The 17,546-nt window shown below is 50.4% G+C and overlaps 1 protein-coding gene across 2 annotated transcripts in view; it reads left to right on the top strand.

Annotated features, from left to right (window-relative positions):
• The window catches only part of SECISBP2 (SECIS binding protein 2), a 42,263-nt gene that overhangs the window by 18,509 nt on the left and 6,208 nt on the right, over positions 1-17,546 (top strand). For both annotated transcript variants that reach the window (XM_040620344.1, XM_040620343.1), the window contains 4 exons: positions 13,988-14,154; positions 14,692-14,830; positions 15,386-15,536; positions 16,053-16,273. In XM_040620344.1, the coding sequence (XP_040476278.1) occupies positions 13,988-14,154; positions 14,692-14,830; positions 15,386-15,536; positions 16,053-16,273 (678 nt within the window). The remainder of the gene's footprint in view (positions 1-13,987; positions 14,155-14,691; positions 14,831-15,385; positions 15,537-16,052; positions 16,274-17,546) is intronic.

The following is a 17,546-nucleotide window of genomic DNA, read 5'->3' as shown; positions in this document are numbered from 1 at the left end:
CAGTTGGTTAAATGTTCTGACTCTTGTCCCGCTCAGGTCACGATCTCAGGTTGGGCTTCACGCTCAGTGGGGAGTCTGCTTGAGATTCTCTTTCTTTCTCTCTCTCTCAAAAATAAAAAAAATAAAGGCAAATTTCATGACCTGTGATTAGGCAGTGAATTTTTACCTAGGACACCAAAAGCACAGGCCACGAAAGCAAAAGTAGATAAATAGGATTTCATCAAAAACGAGATCTTTTGTGTACCAGAGGACATTATCAAGAAAATGAAAAGATAATTTACTTAAGGCGAGAAAATGCGAATCATATATCGGATAAGGATTTGATGTCCAAAGATGTACGAACTCCTACAGCTCGACAGTAAACGCCCACTAGAAGATAGGTGAAGGACTTGACGTTGCTCCACAGAAGGTACACACGTGGCCAGTAGCACGTGGAAGGATGCTCAGCGTGATTAGTCCCTAGACGAATGCACGCCAGCGCTGCAGTGAGCTGGTTCTTCGTGCCTGCTGTGGTAGCTGTCGTCAGAAACGGAGCATAGCGGGTGTCGGCGAGGATGTGGAGAAAGTGGAGAGCGCTGGGAACTGGGAGAGCGGGAGCCGACTATGGGAGGCGGTCTGGCAGCTCCTGAGGACGCTAAGTACAGGGTCGCCGTGTGCCCGGCAGTTCATCCTCCGTGTGCACCCCCACACTTGCAGGCCAGGGCTCATAGCACCGTTACTCCAGATTGCTCAAAGTGGAAGCACCCCCAAGTGTACGTCAGCACAAATGGGCAGGCAGAGTGGTCGGCCACACCGTGGGCCGCTACTCAGCCTTCCTGCCCCCTGCCCCCACTCGGATAAATGTGGAAACGTTCTGAGATCAGCCAGCGCAGACGGGCCCATGCTACCTGAGAGAGCAGGAATAGACAGTCACGGAAAGAGCTAGAGGGTACCTGGGGTTGAAGGTATGGGGAGTTACTGTTTTGTGGGGACAGACTCTCAGTTTGGGGCACGAAAAACTTTGGGAAATAGGTGGGGGTGATGGTCGCACAACATTGTGAATGTAATTGATGCCCCCGAATTGTGTGCTTAGGAAAAGTTAAAATACTAATTTTTACAAGTTACTTAAATATGATGAGTTTAAGAAATGGCAGTTAAGTGTTCTAACAGTAATGTGCTCATGAGCCTAAAATATTTACCGTCTGGCCCTTTAAGGAAAAGCTGGCTGACTTGACCTTTCCACCCATCAAGATTTTTTTTTTTTGCTGCATTTCAGAGTTGCCGACCTTGGTCGGTAGCAGCTCTCAGTGTTGCAGCGCGCGTGTCATTGGCTAGCGTCCGTGGTTCTCCTTGTCTTTGCAGGTGAAGCCTGCGTGTAGCGAATGCACAGATCTTAGGTCTGCCCTCCGCAGAGTAACCCAGCGGCCGTCCGCACCCTCGGAAACTCCCTTGGCCGAGCCCGGCAGGTCCCTGCTGTGCCCCCAGGCAGCCCCGTGTGTAGTCTTTGCCCCAGATTTCCTTTTTCCTGTTCTAGAGCTTCGTAGAAATAGGATCCTACAGCGTATGCTCCCTCGTGCAAGGCTTCCTTCACTCATCAGGGTGTTTCTGAGGTTTACTACCCGTTTTAAGGTGTACAGTTCATGGTGTGGAGTTCATCCACAGTGTCGTGTCGTCTCGTTGTTCTGGTTCCGCACCTCTTCATCCTGCTGGAAAGAGACCCTGCCCAATAAGCTGCCCTGTAAGCTCCCCATTTCCCCAGCCCCTGGCAACCCCGTGTGCATTTTCTCTGTCGATTCACCTGTCCTGACGTGTTATGTAAATAGAACCGTGCAATTGGTGACCTTTTGTGTCAGTCTGTTTTCACTTGACAGAGCGCGTTGGACGTTCGTCCGTCCCTGCATCAGCATCTGGCTAGTTTTTGTGGCTGAATCCTATTCCTTGGGCTCAGTTGTTTACCCATTCCTCCCTGACAGACGCGTAGGTTGTCTCCACCTTGGCTGTTGCGAATAGTACCTCTGTGTACCGTTCATGTACCAGTATTTTTAAGAGGCAGATTTTATGTTTTCTGGTTCAGGTCACATTTCTAAGTAGTTGCAGGTTGAATTGTGAGGCTGGGATTTGATAATATTGAAATGATATTTTGACCAGAATCCCAGGAATGCCCAAATCGCGGTAAAAGTAAGAACCAGTCAAGAGGAATTTGGGGTTGCTCTTTAGTTTTAGCTGAGCCAGTGCTGGATACGCCTCCGCAGAGCTTTCTGTCTAGAACATAACTCAGAGGGCTTGGGGCTCGAGTCTGTCCTGGACCCCAAATCACATCTCCCCACCTGGCCGCCAGGGCCACGAGGAGGCAATCCGTGTTTTTACAGGAGCACAGAGAGGGGTAGCCCTGGTTGTGTAGCACACAGTGCCTTGAAATCTCGGTGTGTTTCCTTTAAACAGCATGTAGTCACATTTTTCTCTCTTACCCAATCTGACGGTCTCTGCCTCTTGAGTGGGGTGTTCCTTTCATTCACATTTAATGTAATTGTTACTCTGGTTTAATTTACATCTGCTGTTTTGGTGGTTTTTTAAATTCTTTCATGTCTTCCTTGTTCTTTTTTAACTGTCGTCTTTTATGTTAAGTAAATAATTTTATTTATTTATTTATTTATTTGTTTATTTTATTTTAGAGGCGGGGAGGGATGGGGGGAGAGAGAGGGAATCTTAAGCAACCTTCACGCCTGGGCCTGGATCCCACAACCCTGAGCTCATGACCTGAGCTGAAATCAAGAGTCTGACTCTTAACCGCTGAACCCAGGCACCCCATGTAAATATTTTCAGAGTACCATTTTGATTCCTTCAGTTATTTTTTTCTTTCCTTTAAAAAAAATAATTTTCTTATAAATAGGAAAGTAAGTGGTTGCTCCAGGAATTACAGTATGTGTCTGAGTTTCCACACTGGAGAAACTTGACTGCAGTATAACTCTTCTGTCCCTCTTTCTCTCTGCGCTGTTGTCGTCTGTTCCACGCCTGTATATGTGATAAACGAAACAGTGCGGTGTTGTAAGGATTGCTCTGTGTAGTCGTGTCTTTTGAAGAAACTAAGACAAGGAATGAGAAAAAAATTTGTTTACCAGCTTTATATTCACAGCTGTGAGAATTCTGTATTTATCCGTCTGGAGTCCGTTACCGTCCAGTGGCACGTCCTTCAGCATTTTCTGAAAGCCTTCCTCTCGTATCCTACGGGAGTTCTGCTGAGCATCGGAGTCTCCCATGCTTTGTTTGTCTAGGAACGTCTTTATTTTGCGTTTAGTTTTGGGAAAGATAGTTTTGCTGGATATAGAATTGCTGCTTGGCGAATTTTTTCTCCCTCAGTACATATGTACCTTGGAGATACCGTGGGTGTCATTCCAGACCACTGCAAAAAAGCGAATATTGCAGTAAAGCAAGTCAAATTAACTTTTGGTTTCCCAGTGCATATAAAAGTCGTGTTTACACTGTACTGCAGTCTGTTAAGTGCAACAGCGTTATGTCTAAAAAACAACATACATGTATCTTAAATAAAAAATATTTCTAAAAAATGCTAACCGTCATCTGAGCTTTCAGGAGCCATCCTCTTTTTGCTGGTGGAGGGTCTCGTTTGATGTTTAAGGCTGCTGACCCATGAGAGTGGTGGCCGCTGTGGCCATTTCTGAAAATATGGCAACCCTGAAGTTTGCCGCATGGATTCACTCTTCTTTCAGGAACGGTTTTCAACCTGGAGTCCGGGGCTGCCTAGGTGCTCAGCTCTGTCGGTTAAGTGTCTGCCTTTGGCTCAGGTCATGATCTCAGGGTCCTGGGCTTGAGCCCCGTGTCGGATTCCTCCCTGCCTCCTTCTCCCCCCGCTCATGCTCTCTCTGTCTCTCTCAAAGATACAAATAAAATCTTAAAAACAAAACAAAACCCAAAAACTGGAGTCCATCCTCTCAAACCCTGCCGCTGCTTTACAGCTGCGTTCGTGCTATTCTAAATCCTCTGTTGTCATTTCAGTAGTCTTCACGGCATCTTCACCAGTAGATTCCATCTCAAGAATCCACTTTCTTTGCTCATCCGTAAGCAGCAACTCCTCACCTGTTAGGTTTTATCACGAAATTGTGGCAGTTCCGTTCCATCTTCAGGCCATACTTCTGAGCCTGGTTCTCTTGCTGTTTCCCCCACATCTGCAGTGACTTCCTCCACTGAAGTCTTGAACGCCTCAAAGCCATCCATGAGGGCTGGAATCAGCTTCTTCCAAACTCCTATGAATGTTAATATTTTGACCTCTTCCAGATAGTGAATCCTTTCCAGGATGTTTTCAGTTCACTCTGCCCAGACCCATCAGAGCAATCATTGTCTGCCACAGATAGTCTTATTATTGAAGACCTACATTTCATAGCCTGTGCCGTAGCCTCATGAAATGTGGGTCTTCAGTAATAAGACTCCAAAGTCAAGATAACTAGATAACTCCTTGATCCGTGAGCTGCAGAGTAGATGTTGTGTTACCAGCACGAAAACAATATTAATCTTGTTAATTGATCTTTTCAGAGCTCTTGAGTGACCAGTTGCACTGTCAGTGAGCAGTTCCGTTTTGAATGGAATCGTTTTTTCTGAGCCATAGGTCTCAACAGTGGGCTTAAAACAGTCAGTGAACCATGTTGTAAACAGATGTGCTGTCCCCAGGCTTTCTTCTTCCATGTAAAGATCACAGGGAAGGTAGATTCAGCATATTTTCCCCCCTAAATTCCAGTATAGTTAACGTACAGTGTTATGTTAGTTTCAGGTGTAAAGCACAGGAATTCAGCAGTTCTGTACATTACTCAGTGCTCATCACAGTAAGTGCTCTTAAACCCCTTCACCCATTTCACCCATTCCTCTACCCACCTCCTCTGCTAACCATCAGTTTGTTTTGTATAATTAAGAGTTTGGGGGTTTTTTGTTTTTGTTTTTTCTTTGTTTCTTAAATTTCACGTGAGTGAAATCATGTTATCCGTCTTTCTCTGACTTATTTCATTTATCATTACACTCTCTAGATGCATCCTGTTGTTGCAAATGGCAAGACTTCCTTTTTTCCTTTTTATGGTTAAGTAATATTCCATCGTATATGTGGATATGTACCACTTCTTTATTCGGGCTGCTTCCGTAACGCGGCTGTCGTAAATAACGCTGCAGTAAACACAGGGGCGCGTGTCTGTTTGAATTCGCGTTTCTCTGTTCTTTCAGTAAATACCCAGTAGTGTGATTCCTGGATCACAGGGCAGCTCTGTTTTTAACTCTCTGAGAAGCCTCCATCCCCGTGGCCGCACCAGTTTGCAGTCCCCCCAGCAGCGCCTGAGGTCCCCCTTTCTCCACATCGTCGCCCACACTTGTTTCTTGTGCTCTTGATTTGAGCCATTCTGACAGGTGTGAGGTGGGATCTCGTTGTGGTTTTGATCCGCGTGTCCCTGGTGAGTGAGGCTGACCGTATTCTCACGTGTGGGTTGGCCGTCTGCATGTCTTTTTTAGAGAAATGTCTGTTTATGTCTTCTGTCCATTTTTAGTTGGAATATTTGTTTTTTTGGTGTTAAGTTGTGTAAGTTCTTTATATGTTTTGGGTACTAACCCCTTATCGGATGTATCATTTGCAGATATCTTCTCCCATTCCGTAGGTTGTCTTTTAGATTTATTGATTGTTTCCTTCACTGTGCAGAAGTTTTTTATTGTAGTGTAGTCCCAACAGTTTATTTTTGCTTTTATTTCCTTTGCTTCAGGACACGTATCTAGAAAAATGTTGCTGTGGCCGATGTCAGAGACATTACCGCCTGTGCTGCCTTCTAGGATTTTTATGGCTTCAGGTCTCACGTTTAGGTCTTTAATCCATTTTGGATTTATTTTTGTGTATGATGTAAGAAACTAGTTGTTTCATTATTTTGCATGTAGCTGTCCAGTTATCCGAGGACCATTTGTCAAAGAGACCACCTTTTCCCCATTGTCTATTCTTGTCTCCATTTTTGAAGATTAATTAGCCATATAATTGTGGATTTATTTCTGGTTTTTCTGTCGTGCTCCATTGATCCGTGTGTTTGCTTTTTGTGTTAGTACCATACTGGTTTTTTTTTTTTTTTCCAAGATTTATTTATTTACTTATTTTAGAGAGAGGGAGAGGGAAAGAGAATCTGAAGCAGGCTCTGCACTCATGTGACCCTGAGATTATGACCTGAGCTGAAAACAAGAGTTGGATGCCTGACTGTGCCTCTCAGGCACCCCAGTACCATATTCTTTGGATTACTGTAGCTTCGTACTTGAAGTCTGGGATTGTGATACCTTCAGTTTTGTTTTTCTTTTTCAAGATTGCTTTGAATATTTAGGGTCTTCTCTGGTTCTATAAAAATTTTAGAATTATTCTTGTTTTGCGAAAAATGCTGTTGATATTTTGAGAAGGATTACATTAAATCTGTAGACTGCTTTGGATAATATGGACGTTTTAACAGTATTCTCCCCATCCATGAGCATGGAATATCTTTTTTTTTCTTTGTTAAGATTCTGTTTATTTATTTGAGAGCGAGAGAGCACAAGCAGGGGGAGCAGCAGGCAGAGGAGAGGGAGGAGCTGACTCCCCGCCGAGCAGGGAGCCCGATGGGGGCTCCATCCCAGGACGCTGGGATCCTGACCTGAGCCGAAGGCAGAGCCTTCACTGACTGACCCACCCAGGCACCCCAGCATGGAATATCTTTCCATTTGTTTGTGTTCTCTTCAGTTTCTTTTGTCAGTGTTTTATAATTTTCACAGTACACACATCTTTTACCTTCTTGGTTGAGTTTATTCCTAGGTATTTTATTATTTTTGGTGCAATTGTAAATGGATCTGTTGTCTTAATTTCTTTTTATGCTATTTCATTATTAGTGCATAGAAATGCAATGGATTTCTGTATGTTGATTTTGTATTCTCCAACTTTACTGAATTCATTTATCAGTTTTAGTAGTTTTTGGTGGAGTCTAGGGTTTTCTGTATATAGTATCATATCATCTGCAAATAGTGAACGTTTGACTTCTTTCTTCCAATTTGGAAGACTTATTTCTTGCCGTTTTCTGACTGCTGTGGCTTGGACTTTGGGTACTGTGTTGAATAAAAGTGGTGACATCCTTTTCTCGTTCGTGACGTTAGGGTAGAGCTCATAGTTCTTCACCATTGAGTGTGAAGTTAGTTGTGGATTTTTCATAAGTGGCCTTTATTATGTTGAGGTACATTCCCTCTAAACCTACTTTGTTGAGGGGTTTTTATCATGAGTGGATGTTGTACTTTGTCAAGTGCTTTTTTTGCATCTGTTGAAATGATCATACGGTGTTTATCCTTCTCTTATTGGTGCGTGTAGTATGTTGATTCGTGAATACTGAATCACCCTTGTTTCCCAGGAGTAGATCCCACTTGATCGTGGTGAATGTTTTTTTTTGATGTATTATTGATTCATTGTGCTGTTTTCTTGAGGATTTTTACGTCTGTGTCCGTCAGAGGTGTTGTCTTGTAGTTCTCTTTTATTGTAGTGTCTTCATCTGGTCTTAGTGTCAGGGTAATGCTGGCCTCACAGAATGAATTTGGAAGCTTCCCCCTTTTGTTTTGTGGACTAGTTGGAGAAGAGTAGGTATTAGCTCTTCTTTAAACGTCTGGTGGATTTCACCTGTGACGCCGTCCGGTCCTGGACTCTTGTTTGTTGGGAGTTTCTTTCTTTTTTTTTTTTTTAAAGATTTTATTTATTTATTTGACAGAGAGAGAGACAGCCAGTGAGAGAAGGAACACAAGCAGGGGGAGCGGGAGAGGAAGAAGCTGGCTCACAGCGGAGGAGCCTGACGTGGGGCTCGATCCCGTAACGCCGGGATCACGCCCTGAGCCGAAGGCAGACGCTTAACTGCTGTGCCATCCAGGCGCCCCTGTTGGGAGTTTCTTGATTAGTGATTCAGTTTCATGGAGGGTAATCGTCTCTTCAAATTTTCTATTCCTGATTCCGTTTAGGGAGGTTATGTGTTTGTAGGAATTTATCCATTTCTGCTCTATGCTAGTTTGTTGGCATATAATTTTTCATAATATTCTCTTACAATCCTTTGTATTTCTGTGGTTTTGCTTCTCTTTCATTTCTGATTTTGTTGATTTCAGTCCTCTTTTTTTTCCCCCATAAGCCTGGCTAAAAATTTACTCGTTTTGTTGATCTTTTCAAAGAACCAGCTCCTGGTTTCACTGATCTGTCCTACTGTGGTTTTTGATTTTTTGTTAGTCTCCGTATCATTTATTTTTGCTATAATATTTAAGATTTCCTTCCTTCTACTTGTTTGGGGTTTTGTTTTCTTCTTTTTCTTCTTTTTAGGTGTAAAGTTAGGTTGTTTGAGATTTTTCTTGCTTCTTGAGGTAGGCGTGTATTGCCATAAACTTCCCTCTTAGAACAAATTTTGCTGCGTCCCAAAGATTTTGGACCATTGTGTTTTCATTCTCATTTGTTTCCCTGTACTTTCTGATTTCTTAGTTGACCCATTCATCGTTAGTAAAATGTTATTAATCTCCCTGTGTTTGTGTTCTTTCCAGATTTTTCCTTATGGTTGACTTCTAGTTTTATAGCGTTGTGGTCAGAAGAGATGCATGGTATGGTTGTGAGCTTCTTGAATTTGTTGAGACTTGTTTTGTGGGCTAACATGTGATCTACTGTGGAGAAAGTTCTGTGTGCACTTGAGAAGGATGTACGTTCTGCTGGTTTAGGGTGGAACGTTCTGAATGTATCTGTTGGGTCTGTCTGGTGCAGTGTGTCGTTCAAAGCCACTGATTCCTTGCTGATTTTCTGTTTGGATAATCTATCCATTGATGTTAGTAGGGTGTTAAAGTCCCCTACTATTAGCGTGTTACTATTGATTACTTCCTTTACGTTTATTAAATGCTTTATTGGGTGCTCCTACTTTGGATGCACAAATATTTACAATTGTTATGTCTTCTTGTTGGATTGCCCTCCTTTTTTTTTTTTTTAAAAGATTTTATTTATTAGAGAAAGGGAGAGAGTGCAAGTGCACACAAGCGGGGGGTGGGGGGCGGCAGAAGCGACTCCCCACTGAGCAGGGAGCCCGATGTGGGTCTGGATCCCAGGAGCCTGGGATCATGACCTGAGCCGAAGGCAGACGCTCAACCCACTGAGCCGCGTGGGTGCCCTGCATTGCCCTCTTTATGGTTATGTAGGATTCTTCTCTGCTTCCTGTCTTTGTCTTAAATCTGTTTTGTCTAAGGCAAGTATTGCTACCTCCGCTTTCTTTCCACTTCCATCTGCATGGGAAATGCTCTTCCATCCCTGCACTTTCAGTCTGCATGTGGCATTGGGTCTGAAATGAGTCTCTGGTAGGACAGCATATAGCTGGGTCTTGATTTTTTTATCCACTCTGTCACCCCGTGTCTTCTGATTGGAGCTTTTAGTCCATTTATGTTATTGATGAGTATGTAGTCACTGCCATCTTGTTACTTGTTTTATGGTTGTTTTATAATTCTTCTCTGATCCTTCTCTTGCTCTCTTCTCTCATGGTTTGCTGGCCATCTTTAATGATCTACGTGGATTCCTTTCTCTTTGTTTTTTGAGTATCACGAGTTTTCGATTTGTGGTTACCATCAGGTTGGCATATCACATCTTACGCAGGTAGCTGTCTATATTAAGTTTACGGTCGCTTAAGTTTGAGCCCATCCTAAAAGCACTGAATTTTTACTCCTGTCCCCATCACGTGTTAGGTATATGGTGTCACACTTCACGTCCTTTTAGTTTGTGTCTCCCTTGACTGATTTTTGTAGATATACTTGATTTTACTGCTTTGGTGCTGCCACCTTTCTCACTCCTGCTCATGGTCTGTCTTTTCCACTCACGGACACCCCTTTAATAGTTCCTTTAGGGCTGGTTTAGTGGTCATGAATTCCTTAACTTTTGTTTGGGAAACCGTTTCTTTCTCCTACTCTGAATTGACAGCCTTGCCAGATAGAGTCTTCTCAGCTGTGTGTTTTTCCCTTCAGCACCTTGAATGTATCCTGTTGCTGCTAAGTATCTGCTGAAAAAAATCCCCTCACAGCCTCACGGGGATTCCCTTGAATGTAACTGTTTCCTCTCTTGCTTTTTTTTTGGAGAGAGAGTGTGGTGGGGGGGGCAGAAGGAGGAAGACAGAGAATCTTTTTTTTTTTTTTTTTGAAGATTTAATTTATTTATTTGACAGAGATAGAGACAGCCAGCGAGAGAGGGAACACAGCAGGGGGAGTGGGAGAGGAAGAAGCAGGCTCCCAGCGGAGGAGCCTGACGTGGGGCTCGATCCCAGAACGCCGGGATCACGCCCTGAGCCGAAGGCAGACGCTTAACGACTGAGCCCCCCAAGCGCCCCAGATTTAGCATAATTCTTAAAGGCCCTAAGATTTTCACATGGTCTGTGAGCATTGGCTTCAACTTAAAGTCACCAACCGCATCAGCCCCGACCAGACGACCGGCCTGTCCTTGGAAGCTTTGAAGGCAGGCACGGACTTCTCCTCTCCAGCCAGGAACGTCCTAGATGGCATCTTCTTCCTGTGGGAGGCTCTCGCACCCACACTGAGAATCTGCTGGTCAGTGGAGCTGCCTTCGGTCATGAGCTCGGCCAGATCTTCTGGATCACTCGCTGTGGCTCCCACAGCAGCACCTGCTGCTTCGCCTTGCACTTAATGCCACAGACACGGCTTCCTTCCTAAACCTCACGAACCGATTTCTGCTAGCCTCAGACTTGTCTTCTGCAGCTTCCTCCTCTCTCCCCGCCTTCCCAGAATGGAAGAGAGTCAGGGCCTGGCTCTGGGTTAGGCTTTGGCTGAAGGCAGTGGTGTGGCTGGTTTGACCTTGTGCCCAGATGACTGACACTTCTCCGTATCGGCAGTAAGGCTCCTTCACTTCCTGTTTTCCTTGTGTTCACTGGGCACGTGTCATTTCCTTCAGAAACCGCCTTGGTATTTGGAACTTGGCTAACCATTTGACACCCGAAGTCTAGCTTTGGCCAGTCTCCGCTTTCAACATGCCTTCCGAAATTTCTCTTGAACTCGTAGAGGCCACTGTAGGGTCGTTACTCGGCCTGTGTCTCGGAACGGGTGCGAGGAGAGGGGGAGAGACAGGGATTAAATCGGCCGTCTCTGTAGGCGCTGCTCGTGTGGCCCCAAAACACTTAGAGTAGTCAAACCAGAGATCGTGGGTCGCAGATCACCACAACCAGTAATGGTAATAACGACGTTTAAGAAACTGTGAGAATTGCGACACAGAGACATGAAGTGCAGATCCGGTTGGGAAGATGGCGCCAGTGGACTTGACGACACAGTGTTGCCACCAGCCCTCAGTTTGTGAAACGCCCCGTGTCTGTGGAGGTGGTAAGACAAGCTGTGCCTGTGCTTTGGGTGTCCCTATGCTCTGGCCTCCACTGGTGCCCGTGACACAGCGGGGACCGTCAGTCCCGCGTCCGTTCTGTGCTGTACTCCGTGCTTTCTCTTCGCTTGGCCTTGGGCACTTGCACCGGGACATGTCTGTTGTGGATCTCTGTACGTACCCACTTGGCTGGCTGCGCCTTCGCTCCGGAGACTAATGCTTTCGTCAGATTTGGGAAGTTTGGGCCTGCCTTCTCCTCTCCTCCTCCCTCTCCCTCTCTCCATCTCCCTCTTTCTTTCTCTCTTTCATTCATTCATTTTGTTTATTAGAAAGAGCAGGAGGAGGGGATAGAGGCAGAGGGAGAAGCAGGCTCCCCACTGAGCAGGGAGCCAAATGCAGGGCTCTCCCAGGACCCGGGATCATGACCTGAGCTGAAGGCAGATGCTTAACCCACTGAGCCACCTAGGTGCCCCAGGGGACCTTTATTTCTTCTGAAACCTTTTCGGTTTTCTCATCCCCCGCGCCCCCATTACATGTGTGTTACTCTGCTTGTTGGCGGCCCCCTCGTCTCTTGGGCTCCGTTCACTTTTCGTCATCTCTGTAAGGGTTTTCTTGGAACTGAATAGTTTGTATTTATTTTCAGCTTCATTGATTTCTCGACCATGCCAGGTCTGCTGCCCCCTCTTTACAGTTTCTGTTTATTGAAACCCTGGGTTCAGATGTGTGTTCGGGGTTGCCTTGAGGTCTGGGTCAGCCACGTCCTGCCGCTGGCGCTTCTTCAGCAGTTTCTCTTAACTGCCTTTTCCCTGAGTGTGGTTCACACGTCCTTGTTTCTTCGAAAATCTCTGAGTCTTTTGTAGAATACGGACTATTTTAGTTAATAAGTTATAGCAGCTCTGGTTTCTGAATTTTTTTTCCTCCCTGAGAGTAACGATGGTGATGGTTTCATTTCTTGGGGTTTGTTTTTTTTAGTGGCTGCGTTGGTCTGAGTCTGAAGGCTGGGGTCTTAGCTGAGTTATTTCTGCTGTTCTTCTTGGATGTGGCTTCCCAGGGGCCACCCCTGCGTCTGCACAGCACAGCCGTGTTGGAGGTTGTGCTGAAACATGGCCAGACCGCACAGCCTCCCAGTCTGTTCCCAAGTGCGTGTGGGCTTGGAGTGCGCTCAGCTTGCAGGCCGTGCTCAGGCCTGCCCCGCCTCAGTGTCCTGCGACTCGTGGGACACCTGCATGTGCACACGGGCTCTGTCATTGCCAGGGCTGTTGGGGGAGATGTGCTCTCGCCCTGTTGCTTGCCCGCAGAGGGCCACGGCTCAGGCTGGCTGGACCGCCTGTTGCTGGATCGCCTCTCTGAAGGATCCCGCTCTAAATCCGGCAGCCCTTCTGGCAGAAGCAGTGAGGCTGCAGGATTTCACAGCCTCTCCGCCCTGGTGCAGCCAGCTGTCAGCAGGGAGAGGGTAGGAGCAGCCTGGATAGGACGCCCCAGGCTGGTGCTGTTCTCACCTGACTTGGATAGAGCGCACGAGCGACGCCCCGCGGTTTGTCGTGAGCCTTTGGTCACTTTCTGGAGGGCTGCCGTGATTGTGGATGAGAGCTTTGTCCAGCTTGGTGGCTGCTCTTAGGGATGGGGTTGGTGGACTCCCAGGCGCACAACTAGTGCTGTGTGGAGAGTCACTGGCACTGGGCAGACAGGAGGCGCCCAGGCAGCAGGAGTCACAGGTGCCCACCTGAGTCTGGCCCCGGGAAGTGGCATTACGGACAGAGTGAGCAGATGGGAGCAGGGTCAGCATGGGGTGGTTTTTCAAGGTGAGCTCATCACGCGTATGTTCCAAATGTGTAACATGGGAGCACAGGTCCAGAGATGCCGGCTGCTCTGTGGAGCCGTGGCCGGAAGCAGCCCAGAGCCAGGGCGCAGACCTGTTGTGCCCTCAAGCCGGACACCGTCACGCCTGAGAAAACACGCGTCACTCAGCAGCATACTTCAGATAATGTGGGAAAATACTGATGTTGGAGCTGGACGGTGGGTGTGTGGGGTCTGTGGTTGCACCGTTCTCTTTTCTTGGGCGCGTGTTGGAAAATGGTCCTAATGAAAAGGTAGGGGAAGGAAGTAGGCACAAATAAACGAGCAAGAAGATGGCAGGAAGTAGAGCAAGATGGGAGCGTGCTGCGGGAATGCCGAGTAGTGATCGTGATCGCGTATCGACGGTGGGGGGCTTGCCACCAGCTGCGTGGGGGGCATCTAGGACAGCATCTTTCTGTCTGGAAAACTCAAGAGAATCTTACAAGCTAGTGAGAGAGCAGATGCGTGTTCGGAAGCCAGTCTCCAGCTTCCGCAGAGGCGGTGTCAAAAATGGTGGGGAAACTCCCTCAAAGGGCTGTCGCAGGTGCGCGCTGTCTGGAAATACCTTAGTTTCAGAAGGTGGGGTCCGCGCACCACAGACTTTGCCGAGCAACGTGGAGATTCGATCACAGGGGTGGGACGCTGGTTGTCCCTGGATGAGTTGATAGTTTTTTTGGCTCTCTGCCAGGAGATACTAAACTTCATTGGGTTGTCAGTGAGACGGTGTAGCGGTCAGCCAGGCAAGGATGAGTGAGTGAGGTCTTGGGCTGGGCGGCGGCGCGGCCGACGCCTGATGCCCGTGTCCCCTCCGTGTTGCAGTCGGGGCGGTGCCGGTCCTCTCCAGAGACACCACGTCAGGGAAGAAGGGCCACCACTTGAGCCAGGTGAAGACCCCGCACAACCCGTTGGACTCCAGCGCCCCGCTGATGAAAAAGGGGAAGCAGAGGGAGGTCCCCAAGGCCAAGAAGCCAACCTCGTTGAAGAAGGTACGCGGTGAAAGCAGGCGCTGGAAAACCTGCGGAGCCTGCCGTGTCTGTGTGACCTCCTACAGCCCTCAGCGTTCTCGGTTCTGGTGTTCACTGGCATGTGCTCAGGATGCGTGTGTGATTCTTGAGGAATGATCCCCCTCCCTGAATGGGACGGCAGAGTAGGAAGCAGGGCCCTCCGCTCCTGGAGGCAGGGCTTTTCTCTTTCAGTACTTGGCTGGGAAGCACAGAGAAGCAGGAACGGGGGGCGTGGCATTCCGCTTGTTCATGCTCGCTGCCCTCATCCTCCCCCGCGGGATCTGGCTGGTGTTCCCATTCTGGAATACGGGTTTTGTTGGGGCGGTCGCAGCCAGTGGTGTCTGGCCCGGGTCCTGCGTGCCCTGCTCTGCACGTCTAGGGGACGGGGGCCATGTCGCTGCTGTGAGGGCACAAGAAGGCGCGATGCCCGCCCGTGGAGTTTGGGTGGCTTATTTTGCACAAGGGCCTATTTTTAAGGACAACTCTTTAGGTGTTTTAATTGCTTATTTCATTTTAAAGATCATTTTGAAAGAACGGCAGGAGAGAAAGCAGCAGCGTCTTCAAGAAAATGCTGTGAGCCCAGCTCCCGCCGGTGACGCTGTGCTGGATGGCGACAGCGGTGGTGACGACGAGCCCCTCGAGCAGGCTGACCCCTCAGGTACCGAGCGCTCGTGCTTGCTTGGGGTCCTGGGGGAGCCCTGCAGCCGGGGCGGGCGTGTGCGCATCGGGGGAGTGCGGCTGGCCCCGGGCCCTGCACCGTGAACGTGGAATGGGGCTGTTGTCTGAGTCCCGACTTGCCGGGAAGAGGGCATCCCCGTAAGGCAGGTAGAGCTCCCGGCACCCTTGCCTCTTGGGCCGGGGGGGGTTCTGAGGGACAGAGGGGCGAGGCCCCCAAGTGTGATCTGTGCAGCATCAATGGTCCTCATGGCTCGAAGTGGCCGTGAGAGTGAACTCCACTAACTGCACAGCTGCTTTCCCACCAGGGTGAGAGTCACGGTGTCACAGAGAGAACGCGTTAGTATTGAGCTGTGCGTTCAGGACAGTACACAGATCCAAGCGTGTGGCTCGAGAACTTGTCACCTTTGCCATCCTAGCGGGACGGGGCTGCCGCAGAGGCGCCGCCCTGTGAGGTGTGCCCGGGCCTTCTCCGCCCTCCGCCTGCGTGCCCAGTGCAGCAGGTGCCGTGCAGTGACTGGCTTCTCTGACGTTGCAGGGGGGCCGGAGGAGTCTCTGTCCCCTGCGCCCGTGCTGGAGGGCAGGGCGGAAGAGCTGCCAAGAGCTGAGCTCCAGAAGGAGGTAGAGGGCTGCCACCTGGTCCCCAGCAGCACTGGCTGCCCCAAGATCCACAGCCGGAGATTCCGGGAGTGAGTGACATGGGGCCATGCCCGCCGCGGGGACTGGGGCGGGGTGTGCTTACTCTGGTGTGTAGCGTGGGGCTGTCTCGCCCCGACGCGCGCAGGCCGCCAGGCTAGGCCCTGGCTTTCCTCCTCATCAGAGCCCACGGCAGGGCCACCTCTTCTGCTTCCGCGTGGTCCTTGTCCGCACGTGCTGCCGGAGGCACCCTTCAGTCGAGCTGCGTGTTGGGGCGCGGGGCAGCCAGGTGACAGCTCCCGTCCGTGGTCTAGTGTCTCTGCATGGTTTCTGAGGGCGCGTTGCCTGCTCCTGTCCCACTTTGTTCAGGGCACGCTCCAGTGAGGTTTCTGTGGGCCATAGCTGCCACGGGGCATGTGGCGGGCCGTCGGCACAGAGGCTTCGTCCCTGGGGTCGGGAGCCGGGGAGGACGTGGAGTCCGGCCCGTCGGGGTTCCCAGCTCTGCCGCGTGGGCCGCTCCTCGCAGGGACCCCCCGAGAGGGCCGCCGTCAGCGGGCACCTTCTCTCAGTTACTGCAGCCAGATGCTGAGTAAGGAGGTGGACGCCTGCGTCACGGAGCTGCTGAAGGAGCTGGTGCGTTTCCAAGACCGCATGTACCAGAAGGATCCCGTCAAGGCTAAGACCAAACGCCGACTCGTGCTGGGGCTGCGGGAGGTCCTCAAGCATCTCAAGCTCAGGAGACTCAAGTGCGTCATCATCTCCCCCAACTGTGAGAAGATCCAGTCGAAAGGTAACGGCCCGGCCGCTGGAGCGCCTGTGGTTCTCTTCCCTGGGGCCCGAGGGCTGTGTTCGCAGGCTTCCCTGGGCCGCCCAGTGCCCTGCGCTCTGAGGCGGCCAGGTCCCTGTGTGTGCCATCCTCCGGGGCGGGGTGAGGGGGCGCTGTGCCTCTGTCGCGGAGGGGTGGGGGCCCGCCGGAGCTCCCGCCGCGGGGGTTGTGTACCGGCAGCGGGGCGGTGCGTTTTACGTTTCCCTGCTCAGTGCACGCGCCGTGTCCGACCCCCACAGGCGGGCTGTGTTTTGTGGGACATAGCGGGCTGGTGAGGTGAGGGGCAGACACAGGCTGTATGTCAGAGGGACAGGAGTCAGAGGCCTGTGTCCCGTGGCTTCATTTGCCAGGGGGACGAAGGGAGCCTTGGAGCATGCAGAATCCTGCTCTGGGTGCGTGTGTCTCTCCCACGTGGTACAGGTCACCTTGCGGGGACCGAGTCTGGATCCTACACTCTGAGTTCCACAGCTGGAGACTTGAGGGTTCCTGGCTGTGTGGGGCCCCCAGGGCCCAGGAGCAGCAGCTGGCCGTGCTCGCTGCCCGCTCAGCTCATCCTGGTGCTAGCTCGGAGCAGGCCCTGACACTGGAATAGGACAGACGGGGGCCTCGCGCCCTTGCCATCTGGTTGTGTGTTGGCTGTGCCCATCCCTTGGGTCCCCTCACACGTGGGCTTTAACACGAGGCCGGCCTCCAGCTCCTAGCCTCGGCCTGAGCCTCCTCCAAGCCCGTGGGTGCCTGGGGCGTTCCACCGCTGGGCTCCTCGGGGCCTCTGCAGCTCCCCGCGGCTGTCCTGGGGCGGCCTCCCGGCTCCGGCCGGGGAGCGGGCTGTGCTGCCGCCAGAAGGCGGTGTGCGGGCGCCTCCAGCAGACGGGGCCGAGCGCAGGCTCCCGGCTGTCCCCCGCTCCCGTCGTGCTCCGTCCTCTGGAAGCGCGAGGGCGCTGCGCTGTGCCCGGGGCTCTGCGAGGAGGGCAAGCGGCTCGCGGGGCCACCCGCTGCCCGCTGGGAACGCGCCGTGCTGGGCCCTGCGCCGCTGTGCTGTCTGCCTCCCCTCGGTTCGGCTTTCTGTCAGGGTTCCGCCGCCTGTCCTCAGCTGGAGCAGAGTCTTCCGTCTCTGCCAGTGTTTCCGACTTCCAGGCGCTGTGTTTTTGTCCTGAGGTCTGTGTGTTCTTTGCCGCCGCTGCTGCTTCGGGGCCGGATCAGTGCCCTGAGCCATGTGCGGAGAGGGTGTAGGGGTGCT

This window comes from Ursus maritimus, unplaced genomic scaffold (assembly GCF_017311325.1).
Source record: "Ursus maritimus isolate PB19 unplaced genomic scaffold, ASM1731132v1 scaffold_34, whole genome shotgun sequence".
NCBI classification, from domain to species: Eukaryota; Metazoa; Chordata; class Mammalia; order Carnivora; family Ursidae; genus Ursus; species Ursus maritimus.
The sequence above is the reverse complement of the archived record's forward strand: the minus strand, read 5'-3'. Positions and strand labels throughout refer to the sequence as shown.